The sequence below is a fragment of the Lynx canadensis genome, chromosome B1, assembly GCF_007474595.2.
Source record: "Lynx canadensis isolate LIC74 chromosome B1, mLynCan4.pri.v2, whole genome shotgun sequence".
In the NCBI taxonomy this organism is placed as follows: domain Eukaryota; kingdom Metazoa; phylum Chordata; class Mammalia; order Carnivora; family Felidae; genus Lynx; species Lynx canadensis.
Window position 1 is genome coordinate 166,883,284 of NC_044306.2, and position 19,437 is coordinate 166,902,720.

The 19,437-nt window shown below is 37.8% G+C and overlaps 1 protein-coding gene across 1 annotated transcript; it reads left to right on the top strand.

The window, feature by feature from the left end:
- Positions 1–18,643: 18,643 nt before the first annotated feature.
- LOC115511616 (cytochrome c oxidase subunit 7B2, mitochondrial) lies at positions 18,644–18,883 on the top strand. The gene has a single exon (XM_030311953.1). The coding sequence runs from the start codon at positions 18,644–18,646 to the stop codon at positions 18,881–18,883; it is 240 nt and encodes a 79-aa protein (XP_030167813.1).
- The last annotated feature ends 554 nt before the right edge of the window (positions 18,884–19,437 follow it).

Consider the following 19,437-nt stretch of genomic DNA (forward strand, 5'->3'; position numbering starts at 1 on the left):
CTTTATTGGATATGTCATTTGCAGATATCTTCTCCCATTCAGTAGGTTGTCTTTTAGTTTTGTTGGTTGCTTCCTTTTATGTGCTGAAGCTTTTTCTTTTGATGTAGTGCCAAAGTTTATTTTTGCTTTTATTTACCTTGCCTCGGAGACGTATCTAGAAAGATGTTGCTATGGCTTATGTGAGAGAAATTACTGCCTGTGCTCTCTTTTAGGACTTTTATGATTTCAGGTCTCACAGTTAGGTCTATAATCTATTTTGAGTTTATTTTTGTATATGGTGTAAGAAAGTGGTCAAATTTCATTTTTTTTTTTTACATGTAGCCGACCAGTTTTTCCAACATCATTTGTTGAAAAGACTGTCTTTTTCCCATTGCATTCTTTCCTCCTCTGTTGAAGATTAATTGACCATATAATTTGGGGTTTATTTTGCACTTTATATTCTGTTCTGTTGATCTATGTGTCTGTTTTTGTGCTACTATTGTACTGTTTTGATTACTGAAGCTTTGTAATACAACTGGAAGTCTGGAATTGTGATACACCTCCAGTTTTGTTTTTCTTTTTCAAGATCACTTTGGTTATTTGGGGTGATTTGTGGTTCCATACAAATTTTCTTCTGGTTCTGTGAAAATTGCTGTTGGTATTTTGACAGAGATTGCATTAAATGTGTGGATTGTGGGGCAGCTGGGTGGCTCAGTTGCTTGAGCATCTGACTTTTGAGTTCGGTTTAGGTCATGATCTCAGGGTTGTGGGATTGAGCCCCACATCAAGCTCCATGCTGAGTATGGAACCTACTTAAATTCTCTTTCTCTCTCCCTCAAGCCTCTCTATTCTGCTCACTCTTTCTCTCTAAAAAAAAAATTAAAAAATTAAAAAGTGTAGATTGCTTTGGGTAGTATAGAGATGTTAACAGTATTTGTTCTTCCAATCCATGAGCATGGGATGTCTTTCCATTTCTTTGTTGTCTCTAATTTCTTTCATCAGTGTTTTATAGTTTTCAGAGTACAGATCTTCCACCTCTTTGGTTAAGTTTATTCTTAGGTATTTTGTTATTTTTGGTGTATTTGTAAATGGGATTATTTTCTTAATTTCTTTGTCTGCTGCTTCATTATTAGTGTATAGGAATGCAGCAGATTTCTGTGTGTTGATTTTGTATCCTGCCACCTTACTGAATTCATTTATCAGTTCTGACAGTTTTGTGGTGGAGTCTTAGGGTTTTCTATATATAGTTATCATGTCATTTGCAAATAGTGAAAGTTTTCCATGTCCTTTACCAATTTCAATGTCTTTTATTTCATTTTTCTTCTTCTTATTTCTTTCTGATTGCTGTGGCTAGGACTTTCAGTACTATGTTGGATAAAAGTGGTGAGTATGGACATCCTTATCTTGTTTCTGACCTTAGAGGGAAAACTTTCCATTTTTCCCCATTGACTATGATGTTAGCTGTGGGTTTTTCATATAAGGGCTTTATTATGTTGAGGTATGTTCCCTGTAAAGCTACTTTGTTGAAGGTTTTTATCATGAATGGATGTTATACTTTGTCAAATGCTTTTTTGCATCTATTAAAATGATCTTACTGTTTTTATCCTTTCTCTTATTGATGGAATATATCTTGTTGATTGATTTGTGAATATTGAATTGCACTTGCATCCTGGGAATAAATCCCACTTGATGGTGAATACTTTTTAATGTATTGTTTCATTCTGTTTGCTAATACTTTTTTGAGGATTTTTTTTTTTTTTTTTTTTTTTTGCATCTGTGTTCATCATATATTGGCCTGTACTCTTTTTTTGTGGTGTCTTTATCTGGTTTTGGTATCAGGGGTAATGCTGGCCTCATAGAATTAATTTGGAAGTTTTCCTTCTAATTTTTGGAAAAGTTTGATAAGAATGGATATTAACTCTTCTTTCAATATTTGGTAGAATTCCCCTGTGAAACCATCTGGTCCTGGACTTTTATTTGTTGGGAGTTTTTGATTACTGATTCAATTTCATTGCTGGTTATCAGTCTGTGCAAATTTTCTATTTCTTAAGCTTCAGCTTCTTCTATTTCAGTTAGGAATTTATCCATTTCTTCTAGGTTGTCCAATTTGTTGGCATATAGTTTTTCATAATATTCTCTTATAATTGTTCATTTTTCTGTGGTGTTCGTTATTATTTCTCTTATGTTTCTGATTTTATTTTCATCCTCTTTCTCTCTCTTTTTTCTTTCTTTCTTTCTTTCTTTCTTTTTTTTTTTTTTTTTGATGAGTTGGCTATAGGTTTATCAATTTTGTTGATTTCTTTTAAAAAACCAGCTCTTGAGGCACCTTGTTGGCTCATTCAGTAGACCATGAGACTCTTGATCTTGGGGTTGTCAGTTCAAGCTCCACATTGGGTGTGGAGCCTACTTAGAAAAAAAAAAAAAGAACCATCTCATGGTTTCATTAATCTATTCTATTGGGTTTTTGTTTATTTCTATTTATTTATTTCTAATGTATTTGTTATTACTTCCTTCTTTCTGGTTTGGGATTTTGCTTGTTGCTTTTTTTAGCTCCTTTCAGTATAAGGTTAGGTTGTTTATTTGAGATTTTTCTTGCTTTTTGATGTAGGACTGTATTGATCTAAACTTTCATCTTAGAACTGTTTTGCTTTTTCTCAGAGATTTTCGACCATTGTGTTTTCATTTTAATTTCTGTCCATGAAACTTTTGATTTCTTCTTGATTTCTTGATTGACCCATGCATTGCTTAGTAGCATGTTATTTAAACTCTTCCCAGATTTCTGTGCTCTTCCCAGATTTTTTCTTGTGTTTGATTTCTAGTTTCATAGAGTTGTGGCCAGAAAAATATGACTCCAGTCTTTTAAAATTTGTTGAGACTTGTTTTGTGGCCAATAAGTGATCTATCCTGGAGAATGTTCCATGTGCACTTAATAAGTGTGTATTCTGCTGTTTTAGGGTGGAATGTTCTGAGTATGTCTTTCAGTTAAATCCATTTGGTACAGTGTATCATTCAAAGCCAATATTTCCTTGTTGATTTTCTGTTTTTAATGATCTATTGACGTAACTTGGGTGTTAAAGTCCCCTACTATTATTTTATTACTATCAATTATTTCTTTTATGTTTATATATTGGGATGCTTCCATGTTGGGTGCGTAAACATTTACAGTTGTTTTATCTTCTTGAATTGTCCCCTTTATGATTACAGTGTCCTGCTTTGTATTTCTATACAGTCTTTGGTTTAAAGTCTATTTTGTCTAATACAAGTGTTACCACCCCAGCTTTCTTTTGATATCTGTTTGCATGGTAAATATTTTTCTATCCCCTCATTTTCATTTTACAGGTGTCTTCAGGTCTGAAATGAGTTTCCCATGGGCAGATGGGTCTTTTTTTTTTTAATATATTTTGTTACTCTGTATCCTTTTATTGGAGCATTTTGCACATAAATGTTAAAAGCCATTTTGGTATCTATGTATTTATTGTCATTTTGTTACTTGTGGTTGTTTTGTAATTTTTCTTTGATCCTTTCTTCTCTGGGTCTCTTTCATGGTTTGCAGGCTTTTTTTAGTGATACATTTGGATTGCTTCTCCTTTATTCTTTGCATGTCTACTACTGGTCATTGATTTGTGGTAACCATTAGGTTTACATTTAATATCTTCCGCATATAGCAGTTTATATTAAGTTGATCGTCACTTAAGTTTGAAGCCATTCTTTATTCTTCCTGTCTCCACATTTTATGTATATGCTGTCATAATTTACATCCTTTTGTTTTGTGGCTCCTTTGACTGGCTTTTACAGACATATTCATTTTTACTGTGTTTGTGTTTTCTACTTTTCATACTCTTACTTATGGTCGTCTTTCCTTTCTACTCAAAAAGTCCCCTTAAACATTTCTTGTAAGGCTGGTTTAGTGGTCATGAACCTCTTTAGCTTTTGTTGCCTGAGAAACTCTACCTCTTATTCTATTCTGAATGATAGCCTTACTGGATAGAGTATTCTTGGCTGCAGATTTTTTTTAAAAATTTTTAATGTTTATTTTTGATATAGAGAGAGACAAAGCATGAGTGGGGGAGGGGCAGAGAGAGAGGGAGACACAGAATCTGAAGCAGACTCCAGGCTCTGAGCTGTCAACACAGAGCCCAACACAGTGCTTGAACTCACGAACTGCGAGATCATGACCTGAGCTGAAGTAGAACACTTAACCGACTGAGCTACCCAGGTGCCCCCAGATTTTTTTCTGTTAGCACTTTGGATATATCATGCCACTCCCTTCTGGTCTTCAAAGTTCCTGCTGAAAAGTCCACTAATAGCTTTATAGGATTTTCCTTGTATGTAGCTGTGTTCTTTTCTCTTCTTGCTTTTAAAATTATCTCTTTATCACTACTTTCTGCCTTTTAATTACCGTGTCTTGGCTTGGGCCTCATTGGGTTGATATTGTTGGGAGATCTCCATGCCTCCTGGATCTGGTATCTGTTTCCTTCCTTAGATTAGGGAAGGTTTCAGCTGTTATTTCTTCAAATAAATTTTCTGCCTTTTCTCTCTCTTTTTCTTCTGAGATCCTTATAATACGAATGTTATTATGCTTGATGGAGCCGCTGAATTGTGTATGTCTATTCTCATTTTATATAATTTTGTTTCCTCTCACCACTCAGCTTGATTACATGTCCATCACTGTTTCATTCCTCTGCTTTCTGTAGCCTGCTATTTATTCCATCTCGTATAGTTTTAATTTCATTTATTATGTTCTTCATCTCTGATTGGTTCTGTTTTATCTCTTTATTAAGGGTCTTACTGATGTCCTTCACTCTTTTCTCAAGTCCAGTGAGTATATTTATGATCTGTACTTTAAATTCTCTATTAGGCATATCGCTTATATCCTTTTTGCTTAGGTCTCTTGCTATGGTTTTGTCCTGTTCTTTCATTTGGGACACATTCCTCTGTCTCCTCATGTTGTCTAACTCTCTGTGTCTGTTTCTGTGTATTAGGAAGTCAGGTATGTCTCCTGTTCCTGAAAGCAATGGCCTTATGAAGAAGAGGTCCCATAGTGCCCTGCAGTGCAGTATGTCCCCTATTACCCAGAACCTGGCATTTCAGGAGGTGTCTCTTAAATGTATTTTGTGTGCCCTGCTGTTGTGTCCTGGCCACTTTTTCCTTTAGTCCAATCATGTGCAGAGGCTTTCTTTGTAGTATTTGTTCCCCGGCTGGAGTGAGGCGTGCAGTTTTAACAAGGTGTTCAGCATTGGTCTGCTTGTGAAATGAGACCTGCAGCTGCAGTTGCAGGTGGAGCTGCATGTGGGCAGTGGAGGGTTGGGGGGTAGTGTGCAGTTTTGACACGGTGTGCCTCAGGCTTCCACAGGGCCCTGCCACTGCTGCTGCTCCTGCTGCTACTGGCATTAAGACCCCACAAAGCACGCTACTTGAGAGATGCAGTGTTGGCAAGGTTTGTGCTGGTCTTCTGGGGAGGGGGACTGCAGCTCCAGGACCGAGGCACGTATGACTGGAAAGGGCAGATCTGCCAAAACTGGGGGGTCAGGCTTGGTGTGGGCAAATTAGGCAATGAATGTCTGCTGTTGCTGTAGCAGGCAGCGTGTGTTTATGCTCTCTACTGAGGGACTGCTAGAGAAATGGCTCCTGCCAGCTCCTTTGTTCTTGAAGGGGTCTTACTGTGATCCCTGCCTCTATAGGACAGGCCCAGAGATGATTAAATAGCTTTCCCTCCAGTATGCCCTGGACGTTTTTCAAACTGCTGCTTCTATACTGTGTCTCCCAGGGCTGTTTTGTCATGCTGTTTCTTTAAGGGTGGGGATTCAGCTTCCTATTGCCCTTGGGGCTCTCCCAGAACAAAGCCACTGATTTTTAAAATTCCAGGCTTTAGGTCCCACTGGTTGTAAGAACTCCGTAAATTCAGTCTTTCTTACTTTCAAAGCCAAATGTTTTATGGGGATATGTCTTTGGGATCCCCAGTGTGACCGTCTCTTTCTTGCCCTTCTCCACACTCGTGGCTCCCTCCCTCCTCTGGACTACTGAGGTCCCATTTTTTTCCCCACAGCATCTCCATCCTGCCTACACTCTTAATTGTGGCCTCTTCTCTACCTTTATTTGTGGAGTTTGTTCTGCCAATCTTTAGGTGGTTTTCTGGGTTATTTACCAGAAATAATATTTAAACTACCTAATTTGATGTGAGTGTTTTCTTGTTGTATCCATGGGACAGGGTGAGCTCAAGGTCCTGTTACTCCATCATCTTTCCAGCCTCCCTTGATCTCTTTATGCTTAGGGCAATATCCTTCCATACATTCTCACACTGAGTACAGTTCACACATTATAAACTGATGTTTTGGCTTAAAGTGGTTGTTGTTATGGGGCTATTTTTTCAGTCAAATAAATGAATGTTTTATATGGGGAATTCCTGGCATTATCTCGCTGCTGGGTGTATGTTTTACCAGTATTTTAGACTTTGCCAGTATTTTGACAGTTACCATTTGCAGGCTGTTAGATTACACGTGACATTTTAGAGGAGTACCTTCATAACCAAGCTTCTGTTCAGTCCTTCATGAAGCATGGCTACTATTCATTTCCCAATATTAATCCCAAAATTTTCTTAGTTATTCTCTGTGGCTCTTTAAATTATAAAGTTATAGGGGATCCTGCAACATCATGAACTCAGAAGAAAATGCAGGAAATGGCTCCACCTTGGATATTATTAATTCTGAACAAAATTAGATTCTAACTATCTTAACTCTGATTATTTTGTGTCTACTCAGTCTTATAAATTGCCTACATTTATTTTTAAGGAAGTCTTCCAAGCTTATCTGCTATTATTTCTTAGTAACATTAAAAGCAAATTTTTATGGTGATTATAATATGAGGTTCAATCAAGATGAAAATGTATTATAGAATAGGCAAAAAGCCAGAAGTTTTATTTCAATATGATGCTTATGTGCCACTGTTACATGTGCTGCTGTTTTGAGCTTGACATTAAAGAAGACTGTCTTGATTTACATATGTTTTAACTTGAAGGTCTCCATCAAAGGAGAAGTATTTGAAAACTAAATTTTAGCATTGATAGTTGGAGAAAAGGCCTTAGTAAGTGTCTCCATTCCCATTCTTTTTTTTAAATTTTTTTTTTCAACGTTTATTTATTTTTGGGACAGAGAGAGACAGAGCATGAACGGGGGAGGGGCAGAGAGAGAGGGAGACACAGAATCGGAAACAGGCTCCAGGCTCCGAGCCATCAGCCCAGAGCCCGACGCGGGGCTCGAACTCACGGACCGCGAGATCGTGACCTGGCTGAAGTCGGACGCTTAACCGACTGCGCCACCCAGGCGCCCCTCCATTCCCATTCTTTGTGTCTGGTTGAGTGTATTTGAGAACCTAACTCATCCACCATTATTAATCCAGGAAGCTCCTCATGAATCTGGATGAGAAAGGTACCTTTCATTTTTGATGACATAGCATCCTGATCATATCTGTTATAACACTTTTCATATTGAAACCTTATGATTATCTGTCTCTTCCAGTAACTGAGCATTCCTGAAAGAATGGGCCGTTCTTATCCATTTTTGTAACTCCAGTGTTGAGCAGGCTGTAGTCACATAAGAGGAGCTCAGTGTAAGCATGCTTAAGCAATAAAATAATCTCAGTATTATTTCGGGTTTCTAGAGGATCTATCTTTTCATTATGCAAAAAAACTTTAGAGGGCAACTTTCAGTTATAGAAATAAATAGAAGAGTATGTATGGGCCCATTCTCACACAGTTGTAATTGCCCATAACACTCACTTCTCTGGGCCTGTGCAGCACATTTATCTGAAGCTTTTGACGCAGAAACAAAATTTTGGAGATAGAACAAACTGTAGAGAAGCTAATTCCTGGTCCCTGTCATTTAATGAATAAATCTCTGGGTTTTTACCTCTGCCCCCAATGGACCTTTGATTTGATCAAAATTTTCTTTCATTATAGTGGACTTTTTTTCTCTCTCTCATTTTAGTATGCATTCCACCTTCCTCTTTTAACAGCATTCTATTGCTTTTAGGAAGCCATCCATCTTCCATTCTCAGTCAATGTTCTTATTCTAAGGAGGGCAAAGGATTCAGGTCCCTCACCTATTTCTATACTTAGATCTTTGTGCCTTTTTCTCAGAATTAGCTTGCATTAGAAAAACACATACATGAGTTTGGTTCTCCACCTTTCTTTCAAATAGAATATAAGTCTAAGAAAGGCATAGTTAGAGTTATGTATTTACTATCTGCCCCCCATACTCTTATTTCTACCCATGTTCTTCCTTAACTATGTTTATAATATCAAGTCATGAATGTCCAGTGACCAATTACTGAAGACATTAAAGGACAATTTAAAGTGATGTCTGTGTCTTTAGATCTTATGATTTGGATTTGACAAATGTGATAAAATACATTATATAAACAAACCCACAATTTCATCATCAGCAATGGTTGTAAGCCATATAAATGGCTTGTGTAATCAAAATTATGGCCTGTTTATATAGAAATCTTATTTTCCAATTAACAAATATTCAAATGGTTAAATTATACTAATTTAAGAGTGCCATTTTTAGTCTGTGACATTTTAGACTCCATTAGATTAATGAAAGAGAAGCTGAAAGTAACCTCTTTGAAAATAGAATTCTAACTTGGAAGTCTTAGAATTTCAAAACAAGAATCTGTGTTCTGAATTTCTGTTGCATGTGTTTAGATGGGTAACCTCTTTTTTAGTGTCCTTCCCTCAGGAACTTAAAAACTAAAATGAAATATCAGCTCACTAAAGCAGAATCCCTGCCCCAAGGTTTGGCAAAGTGCATCCTGTCTCACTGTTTCTTCTGAGGCATTTACAAGAAAGAAGAAAAAAAATCAGTTTACTAGAGTCAGCCCCTCTGGCCAGAGTCTTTCTCACTTCCAAATAATGGAGCCTAAATGGAAGAACAAAAGAAGAACAAAAGAACAACATCTTGTTAAAAGTTTTCAAAATTATATGAAAGTGAAAAGAAAAAAAAAGTATACTAAAAGAGAGAACGGGCCTGGAAAAACAACTTGGAGGGTTATCATAGTTACTACTTCAGGGCTGTGAAGTGCTCTTCTCATCAAATGGAATTTCTCTGCAAATGCTTCATAAGTTTCCCAGATGATGACAAGAACAAAAGCCTTACTCATAAAGGTTTTATTTACAGATGTATTTGAGCAGAGTTTAGGAGGGCAGAGATAGTTTAAATCGGAAATAAAAAAATCTGGAGATTTCAGAAACATGGAAGAAAGGATTATTTTGCAGCACTAAATGTTCCAATCTGAATTTGGGATTTGATCAAAATTAACCTCTGGAGTAGAACCTTACTGGCCAGATTTCAGGTTAGAAATCAAAGACAGTTTGCATGAAAAATGGAAGCATTCAGTTAAATGCGTCTTTCAGATTTCAAATGTCTTTGATATCTAAAAGTTAAAATTTAAAATTTTATCAGTGACATATTTAGATTTATCAGTGACATATTTAGATTAAACGCAGGGATGGCTTGTACAGTTGCATTTCAATATTTAAATGAAAGTTTCAGATGATGCGATGAGGGGTTATTGATGTAATTCTAATGGCCACTGTAGAATCATACTATCTTTCTATTCATAGAGCATTTAATGAATAAAGGTAGATGTGGAGAGGAGGGAAATATCTGCACAAATATTAAAACTGCAGAAGTTAGAATCACATAATGAAGGCTAGCGTTAATTACTCCTATGAGTGTTGTTAAGACACCCTGAGCTTAACACACACTCTAAACTCCTTCAGTCATATGTTAAAAGTCCCCACTAAAAAGTGATTTTGTTGTGAAATTTCCTTCTGGAACTATGAAACTATTGGAAATGAGTACAATGATGTAACGGCATTGAGAGCACAGAGACATTCGTTGGTGTTCCCTGAAGTGTGTTCTGAAAAACACTAATACAGAGATACATTCTGGGGGGGGGGGGGGAGGGTTGGGGAGCATGGCATGTTCTGCTAAGTTTGGAGAGTCCCACATGCCATTCCTCTCAGAGAATAGCTGTGTATGTTAGCACAATACAGGTTTAGAAAATACTTGAAAAAAAAGAGTTTCACTTTATTACCTGTGTATTTCCTAAACTTAGATGACTTTGAAGCTCTTTTTAAAAGTAACACCTACTAACATAAAACAGAACTAGTAAAATAGGCACATCTTTTGGGAAATATTGATAATAAGGTTACTTTATGATTGAAATCAGTGTCAAGCTAGTAAAGCTAAGAGATAAATGATGTATTCCAGTCACTGGAATGGAATATTTTTCTTTTGAAGTTAAAAAATTAATTCCCACACTCTATACATCAAGTTCTGAGATTTCCAGTGGCATGAGATAGCTCCTCAGAGGCTGTCATCATTAGGTGCCTGTGCCAAAGAATTGTGTTCTGGCTCTGCAAAGCTGAGGATTAGATACAGAAATATGAGTACAGAAAGAAGAGACTGGCATATGCTGAGACCTTAATTGCGTGAACTGTCCAAGTTCAAGTCCTTATCATTACTCATTGAACATTTGCAGTATTCTTCTGTAAATCCTTCCCCATACTTGTACCAGAGTAATGTCTAAACTGCAAATCTGACCATGTAACTCACACCCCTCATGTCTCTCAGTGACTCCATATCATTTTCTGTACAAAATTTTCAAAGTTTCTAGAATTTATTATAACCATGATATTCTTATTTTCCAAGATTAAGTGGGAGAAATGCTGTGCATTTATCCAGATGTTTTGACTTGCTGTATCCACTGAAATAGCCTCTTCTAGAAGGACCTGACTATACAGCAGTCTACAAACTATGGAATGCAGTTAATATAAAATCTTTTTTTAAAATTTATTTATTTAGTTTGAGAGAGAGAGAGCATGCCCGCACAGAGGAAAGGGGCAGAGAAAGAAGGAGAGGGAGAGAATCCCAAGCAGGCTCCACATTGTTAGCGTGGAACGTGATGTGGGGCTCGAATTAATCAACCATAAGATCATGACCTGAGCTGAAGTCAGACACTTAACCGACTCAGCCACCCAGGCATGCCAGTATAAAATATTTTGAGAGTAACCACAGAAGCCCTTTAACACTTAATTATATTACCTAAAATAATAAGGTCACCTATTTCTAGTCTTTGAAATGGATTGAAATGTAAAATTAACATGGACACGTGGACATCCACTTGAGGAAATTTGCTGGGCCTACCAAAGTTTAATAGAAAACAAAATAAGAATTATTGCACAATCATGCCACTGACTCGAGGTGTGGCATGGAGAAAAGCCCTCAGTCTCTCTGTTACTGTTGTATTCTCTTACATATAGCTGTCAGAAAGGGTGGAGATGAGTATAGTTGAAAGCACTTTGTGATTAAAAAAATATATATTGGGTACTTAATGGGTGAATCACATTAATGTGATCAGGTCCATAAAAGAAACTGTCTGAATGAGCACTATGACTATTCTCAGGATGGACTTTATTGACTACTTCTAGCATTCTAAATAGGATAGAATTGGTCTGTTTATTTAGATTTTGACTGTGAATAGAATTTGAAGGAGACTACATACTTTATATCCCTTCCTTTTTCAGGCAACATTTGCCATTTGAGGACATGAACTCACAAGTTGTCCACTCTGTTATTTTTCCCTCCTGACATAACCGCTCAGTACTGTGATCCGCCTTTTTATTTGTTCAGGTAACATCCATTTATGTAACTTTTTAGGCTTAATGAAGTGACATAAAACACAGCCTTAAGGGGCGCCTGGGTGGCGCAGTCGGTTAAGCGTCCGACTTCAGCCAGGTCACGATCTCGCGGTCCGTGAGTTCGAGCCCCGCGTCAGGCTCTGGGCTGATGGCTCAGAGCCTGGAGCCTGTTTCCGATTCTGTGTCTCCCTCTCTCTCTGCCCCTCCCCCGTTCATGCTCTGTCTCTCTCTGTCCCAAAAATAAATAAACGTTGAAAAAAAAAATTAAAAACACAGCCTTAAGCAAATGGTTGTACCGGCCATCAATTCAGTGACTCAGGAGATGATGCCATTACATATGAAATAGAATCGTTGTTCGGCATTTCTACCAGCAGCATCGCTGCTTGCAGGGCTTCCATACTTCTTAAGGAGTCGTGATGGGAGACGCTTTGCACTGTGTACCCTTAATCCTTCCCTGAGCAGCATAGTCTTCTGAGAAATACATCTATGAACAGAAGGCACCGCAGGTTATGTGCATTTTCATTTCAAGAAGATTGCCTTTTTTATCGTTTCTTATCGTGTGTCAATATTCTGACGCTGTAAAAAAGAGTAAAAATAGAAGCAGGTGGAAATGAAGGAGTTACAATTGAGTAATGTCGTCTAGGAGCATCAGCTTTGAAAATACCATTCACTATACAGCATTACTAGTACTTTTCATGTTTTTAAATGCTGCCAAATGTCTCTGTTGACTAACTTATTCCCAAGGGCTCCCTATCAGTGAGGTCACTCAGGTGCTGCTTTTTAAATTACCATGGTGGTGATTAAATTACTACTCTACTCCTCCAGTGGCCTAAAAGAATAAATGGTCTTCCTAAAATGTTTTTCTCTTTGGAAAGGTCTAGTGTGTTAGGGCTGGATAGGACCTTAGAGATCATCTGATTCAGTGTTCCGTAAACTTGTCTGATGACAAGACTTCTGAGAACTTGCTTAAAAAAATATAGATTCCCCGGCTATTCCCCTGTATGCTCTGTTAGTCTAGGAATGTACATTTTGTAACAAAGATTCCAGATGACTCTTAGTATTAGTCAGGTTGGGAAAAGCCAAATTAGTCCCACTTTTTTCTTTTATTTTACAGACGAGCAAGCAGATGCCCACGTAGACTAAGTGATTCCTCTAAGTTGTATACTGCACAACATTTTAAAAATTGAGATTAGTTTGAGAAAAAATGTTGGTAGGCAACCTTTATGCAGGCCATGGGAGGGAATGGGAGTATGTTTTTTCTTAGAATTTAAGCGTCTGTATTGAATAGAACAGTGCCATTTAGAAGATTATGGGAGAAGTGATAGGAGACACTTTGTTCTGAACACAACAGTGGTTCTTAACTGGTGATGATTTTACTCTTTAAGTGACATTCGTCAATGTCAGGAGATATATTTGTGGTGTCACGAATGAGGGGAGGAAGATACTACTTACCGGTATGTTGTATACAGAGGCAAGGATGCTACTAAACACGCTGCAGTGCAAGAGTATCTTCCCCAACAAGAAAGAATTACTTGGCCCAAAATGTCAGTAGTGCCCAGGTTGGGAAACCTTGGTATTCAGTCAATCCCATCTTGAGCGCCATCTCTCTGTGAGATACTTACTAGTAATATTTAGGCACATTTGAGAAATAGGACACAGTTTCTCATTTTCTTCCTAAAGTTAGATAGAAAACCTTAATATCAAAACTAAGCAGGACATTTATTGGTCTGTGTTATGCTTCCACTTAGACTGGATGAAGTTGATATTTTTTCCTCAAAACTGTACAGTAAATCCTTTTAGGAGCCTCCCTCCTTCTACTCAGGTATCTCGACCTCCCTGTTCCTAGAGTACCTCAAGTATGTCTGATTTGACCTTGCTGCATTCTGTACCTAGATCACTCACACTCTAATTCTCTGGGGTCAGCTACAAGCTACAGTGTCAATGTCTGTTGATTTTTAACAGAAATAGAATTTGGGGCCAGAATCTTAAACCAGAGGCTAAGTGAAGGAACTTAGTCAGTTTACTTAGAATAACTTATTTTCCACATCAGACTGATTGTTTTCCCAGTATTTCTCAATTCTAGTTTCTTTCCATCTCTGTTATCAGTACTTAATTCAGATCCTCATCATCGTTTTCATGAGCCATTGAAATAAACACTTAACTTTGAAATAACCTGTTACCTTTTCTGCCGCTTTTCCCATCTTCATACCCATTCTCCACCTCACAGTTATCTTTGTAAAGTGCTTCCCTTCCCCCAGATTTTCCCCCTCTTATAGGTGGTTTCTCCTCACCTGTGAGAATGTTTCTCAAACTTGGATTACATATGGAATCTTTTTAAAGGGGAAACAAATTCTTTCATATTACTTGTACCCTCTTCAATTATTTTATTTTAAAATCACTTATACATGTATAAACATAAAACCAAATTTGTCCTCTTTAATACAGCTATGAAACCAAAATATTTTCAAATTAAGAATGGGGGCGCCTGGGTGGCGCAGTCGGTTAAGCGTCCGACTTCAGCCAGGTCACGATCTCGCGGTCCGTGAGTTCGAGCCCCGCGTCAGGCTCTGGGCTGATGGCTCAGAGCCTGGAGCCTGTTTCCGATTCTGTGTCTCCCTCTCTCTCTGCCCCTCCCCCGTTCATGCTCTGTCTCTCTCTGTCCCAAAAATAAATAAACGTTGGAAAAAAAATTTAAAAAAAAAGAATGAACAAAACCATACAATAAAGAAAATTGAAAATTACAATATTATTTCAGTATGACCATTAACTAATATTGTCCAGAATCTGTAGTGGTGCTTCCTGTGGCCATAGTTCTTTTATTTTCAGATGACTGTACCATGTAGTGAGCTGTGGCATAGCTTGCTTTGTCTAATTCTTCATTTTTTCCCTGGTGTGAACACATACTTAAATATAAAAGCTGCCTCCATTCTTTTCACATTAGCCCAGGATAAAGAAATGTAAACGGTGCAAGCAAATTTGCAGAGCAAAGATAAACACAGGAACCAAAATTGATAAGCCACATCATCTAGGTCTCATACTATTGTCTTACATTTCTTTAAATTATGAAAGTAAAAATACAGAACACAGAACTAAGAATTGTCATTGTTAACTCACAGTTAACTCACAGTGTGAGTTTGCACACTGTTTTCTCAACCGTGAGAAACACTGATCTATAGAATTGAGTCCAGATGTCATAGCCGGGCATATAAAGTCCTCATTGTACTACTGCTGTTCTTTCCTCAGCCCTCCAGGCTCATCTGCGGGCATTTACTTCACTTACTACCTGGTGTTACTGAGCTCACCAGATTGCCCTGTCTGCATACTATTTCGCCCCTCTCTGCTTTTACTTTTGCTAATGTATCTACACCCCACACTCCAGCTTTGTTTTTTATATCTTTTTTCTTAAGTTTATTTATTTATTTTGAGAGCGAGAGAGCAAGAGAGTGTGCCAGAGCAGGGGAGGGGCAGAAAGATAGGGACAGAGAGGATCCCCAGCAGGCTCCATGCTGTCGCACAGCCTGATGCAGGGCCTGATCTCACAAACCTGGTGAGGTCATGACCTGAGCCTGAAACTGAGAGTTGGACACTTACCTGACTGAGTCACCCAGGCGCCCTGTTTTTTATGTATTCATCATTCTTCAAGATCTAGCCTAGGTGTCATTTCCTCTAAAACCGTTTCTAGAACTCCAGGTTGAAATGTAACTCCTCCTGTGGACCAAGGACATTCTGTGTTCATCTCTAGCATGTCTCTCCCTTGTGACAGTGACTTTTCATTCCCTCACTCTCCTATAAGCTTCTTGAGAGTAGGCATGGTACCCTGGCACCCAGCCCAAATCCTGACACACCGATAGTCACTCAGTAAATATAGTAAAGGGAAGCAAACCGTTTTCAATTAAAGGGTCATCTCTAGTAACCACATTGGGGTTTTTTGTTTGTTTCCAATATTCAGAATTGGATATACTTTCAGAAAACATGATAGTTGAAAAACGTACCAGATTTAGAATCAGAGGACTTGAATTCATGTCTTGAATTCGTTTGTTCTCATGTATAAAATGGAGATAAATATCACCATTGCAGCACTGTTTTTACAAATGTGCAAAATTCTGGGACAATGTCTGGCAAACAGGCATATATCCATTAAATATTGGTTTCCTTACTATATTACTGCTTTGCTTCTTTTTATGGCCTTTAGTGATTTGAAATTATTTTTGTTACCACTGAAGCTTCAAATATATATACTGCCTTATTGCACTTAGATTGAAGTCTAGTATTAGTTATTTTTCCTAAAGTGAGTTTCAGCATTGCTGTATAAAATAGATGACACGATCAGTTTTTCCTTTTTATCCTCATAGAATACTTCATTCTCTTTAACTATTTATATTTATTCAGAATGTATTTTTCTTTTATTGCCACAGGCATGAGAGAACCTCTGCTTTGTTCTTATTACCTAGAGAAATCTGTCTTCTTCCATCTCTTTGTAGTCTGTTTTCATCAGAAAGCATCTACTTTGAGAAGTATTTTCTTTACCTGTGTTACATTATTGAATTTCTTTTTTTTTTTTATGATTTCATATGGATATTAGACCCTATAGCTTCAATTCTTTGGCAATAGGCTTAGGACTCTTGATAACATGAAATTTATCATAAAAATAAGTTATGTAGAGTTGAACAATATGGAAAATTTTTCTAATCCATGGGTTTGCAGCTCTTAACATGCATTTTTTAAGCAAAAAATAGATAAACGTAGATATGAAAGCAACCGAGACAGATGCCGCTGATGCTGACAAGGAAAAACAAAAAAGGAATGAAAGACTGCAGTTTGTTTATTACAGTATGAAATGCCAACTACAAACTACAGGAGTTCCTAAAAGGAAATCTTAACAGTGGATACTTACTAGTACAAGAAAATTCAGGCTAGATGGAAAAGAAAAGCTTCACAGATATGGGAATAACCAAAGGATGAATTAAACTACAAAGGGATGTGATCAGTGTCACTAGAGACAAAGTATCTGAGTTTCAACTTAATGTCTTGAAGATAGGAATAATGAAATCAGTTTGTCATAAACTAGCAGGAATACATGAATGACCTACAAGAAATCCGTTATCGCAATTATTCTCTGGTTTTGTGCCATCCTATGTGGCACAAGTATTTTTGTATTGAATTAAGGCTGCACCTGTCATACCCTGACCCTTTTCACCTTCAGCCTACTTTCTGAATTCAATTCAAATTAAAACTTTAGTGCCTTTTGGTGGAGAGATTCGTGACTAACAGGAAAAGAAAAAAAATAAAACTGAGTATTTGGGACCTCAGAAGAAAGGCATTTGGTTCTCTTTTTGTCCCCTTCATCACAGTCATGAAGAGTACCACTTTACCATCTGGTAGGAAATAAAAGAGAACCTTAGGGTCTTGTTTTCTAAGTTGGGAATCAAGTCATTTGAGTTGGCAAATCTCAGTGAACAGTTACAAGTTTACAAGTACTGACCTCAGGCATTTTTGTGTCCATGTTGCCTGCATTTGGACCGCAGTTAACATACGTCATTGCTAGAGACGGAGCACTGTTTGACAGCTTGCACAAAGAAGAGAAATCGACAGAACTCCACGTTTCTGCTTCCAGATCTCTTGTTCAATATAGCTATCTGTTTAAAAAGTAAAATTATTAGGGCTATTATGACATGTTCATCTGATTTCATGATTTTTTGACTTGCGCAGGGCAGGAGTTACAGGTAGAGAAGGGGGAGATGAGGAAGGGGGTTAAAAGGGGAGGAAAAGGAGCAGCATGAGGAAGAGGTATGACATACTCTGTGAATGCCTTGTAATTCTGACTGAAACCTGAGTTTTGGTATCACTGGACTAGTGGGACATGTTGTGAATTGTCATTTTGTCAGTCATGCTGATTAGTTTGGAGTCTTTCTAGGGAGCAAGTCATTAGCTGTTTGTGAAGAATAGAGAAGATAACACTGTGTGTGCTTACTTTTGTTGTTGTTAGGGACTATCACATGTAATATTCATGTTACCGAACCCAAGTTCAGCTACCCATTACCTGGAAGATCACCACTCAAGAGACAAGTTTTGTTTGGAAAGGAATTTTAAATTTATTCAGGAAGCCAGTAACCTAAGGAGAAGGTAGACTCTTGTCCAAAAGCCAACTCAAAGGTTTCTGCCTGGCCCGAGGGCGTTTAAAGACATTTAGGGTAGTTAATCAGCAAAGGGAGTGCAGTGGCCTGCAACATTTCTTGATTACATGCAGACTCGATGATGCCAGCTATAAAAGTTATCTCGGTGAGAGAGTGTTGAGCAAGGGGGTCCAATTCTTTTTTCGTGATGTGCCAGAGTTCTCTATTCTTTCTGCAAAGGAGGTCAAGGTCTACAGATGCACAAAGCGAGGTGGTAAAGTCATATGTGTGATTTAAAAAAGAAAAACATTTTGCTAAAGAACTGCTGGGCTAATCAGAAGGCCGAAGCGGCTTCAGACAGACTTGTTGTTTTCTATGGCCTAGGAAAATTCTGTTCCTTCACTCCTTAAGGCCAGTGGTCTGCAAATCTCAAAGAAAGTGAATTAGTTATGTTATAGATCAAGGACCCTGAGGTCAACAGGTAAGGAGTGTGTTAACTTGAAGCAGGTTAACCTTTAAGACCAGCCAGAGTGCTGTTCCACTCACAGCACCCTTTGGAGCTAGACATTATTGTCTCCATTTGCCATTGAAGAGATTAAAGCAATGAGAGGTTGAGTAACTGCCCAGGTTCATACAGCTAATCTGTAGTAGACCTGAGACTCAAATCCAGACATCATGTTATCAAAGCTACATGACTGGTCACTCCGTAAGGAGTAGTGGGAGTAAAATATTCGGAGGGAGGAACTGAATGTAGATCAGATGTCATTGCTCATCTTTTGTTTTCCCAGGTCTCTTTGCAAGGAAGTAGACCAGCAGCTGCAATCAGCTGCAGTCCTATCACACCTTCATGATGTTTCCCTTGACCAGAAATGCACTAAGAAGGTTCAAGATTCGAAGCATTCAACAAATTAGACAAAGCCATGAAAAACACTCACCAGATTTTCATGACAAATATGGTAATATTGTGCTGGCCAGTGGAAGCGCTTTCTGTGTTGTTGCATGGGTGTTTACAGCCACACAGATTGGAATAGAATGGAACCTGTCTCCTGTTGGCAGAGTCACCCCAGAAGAGTGGAATGATAAATAACCATCCAAGTTACTGTAATACAAAATTGTTCCCAAGTCGACTTGTTGTTTAAGCACTCTGCTTCTCATTAAAATATAGCATAATTAAAGAAATAAAATACATTTGAAACCTTTAAAAAGTCATTGAAAATCATCATTATAGTGCCTAGAAGCAAGGTAGCAGCAGTCGGTATAGATTGTAGGAGGTTATGAATAATAAATATTTGAAAGTGGAATTAATAAAGCATATATTCTTCTGGCTTAATGATTTACACTAGGTATCCTTCAGTGGATGTACGCACATATGTATCTTACAAATTAGTTTAATTATTTGGCAAATTCTGTTGAATCTTTCTTGAAAACATATTCATAATCTGACCATTTTTCACATCCTTCATCTTTCCCACCATGATCCGAACCACCATACTCTCACTGGGGTTATTAGAGAAACTTTCTAGCCAGTCTCATAGCTTCTACACATGATGGCCCCTGCCAAACCTGCACCTTCTACCCCACCACACGCAATATTTTTAACACAGCAGACACGCTGATCATTTTAAAACATTAGTGATATCA

Excerpts from the sequence above, each read along its gene's own strand:
- LOC115511616 (XM_030311953.1), top strand. The coding sequence starts at position 18,644 with ATGATGTTTCCCTTGACCAGAAATGCACTAAGAAGGTTCAAGATTCGA.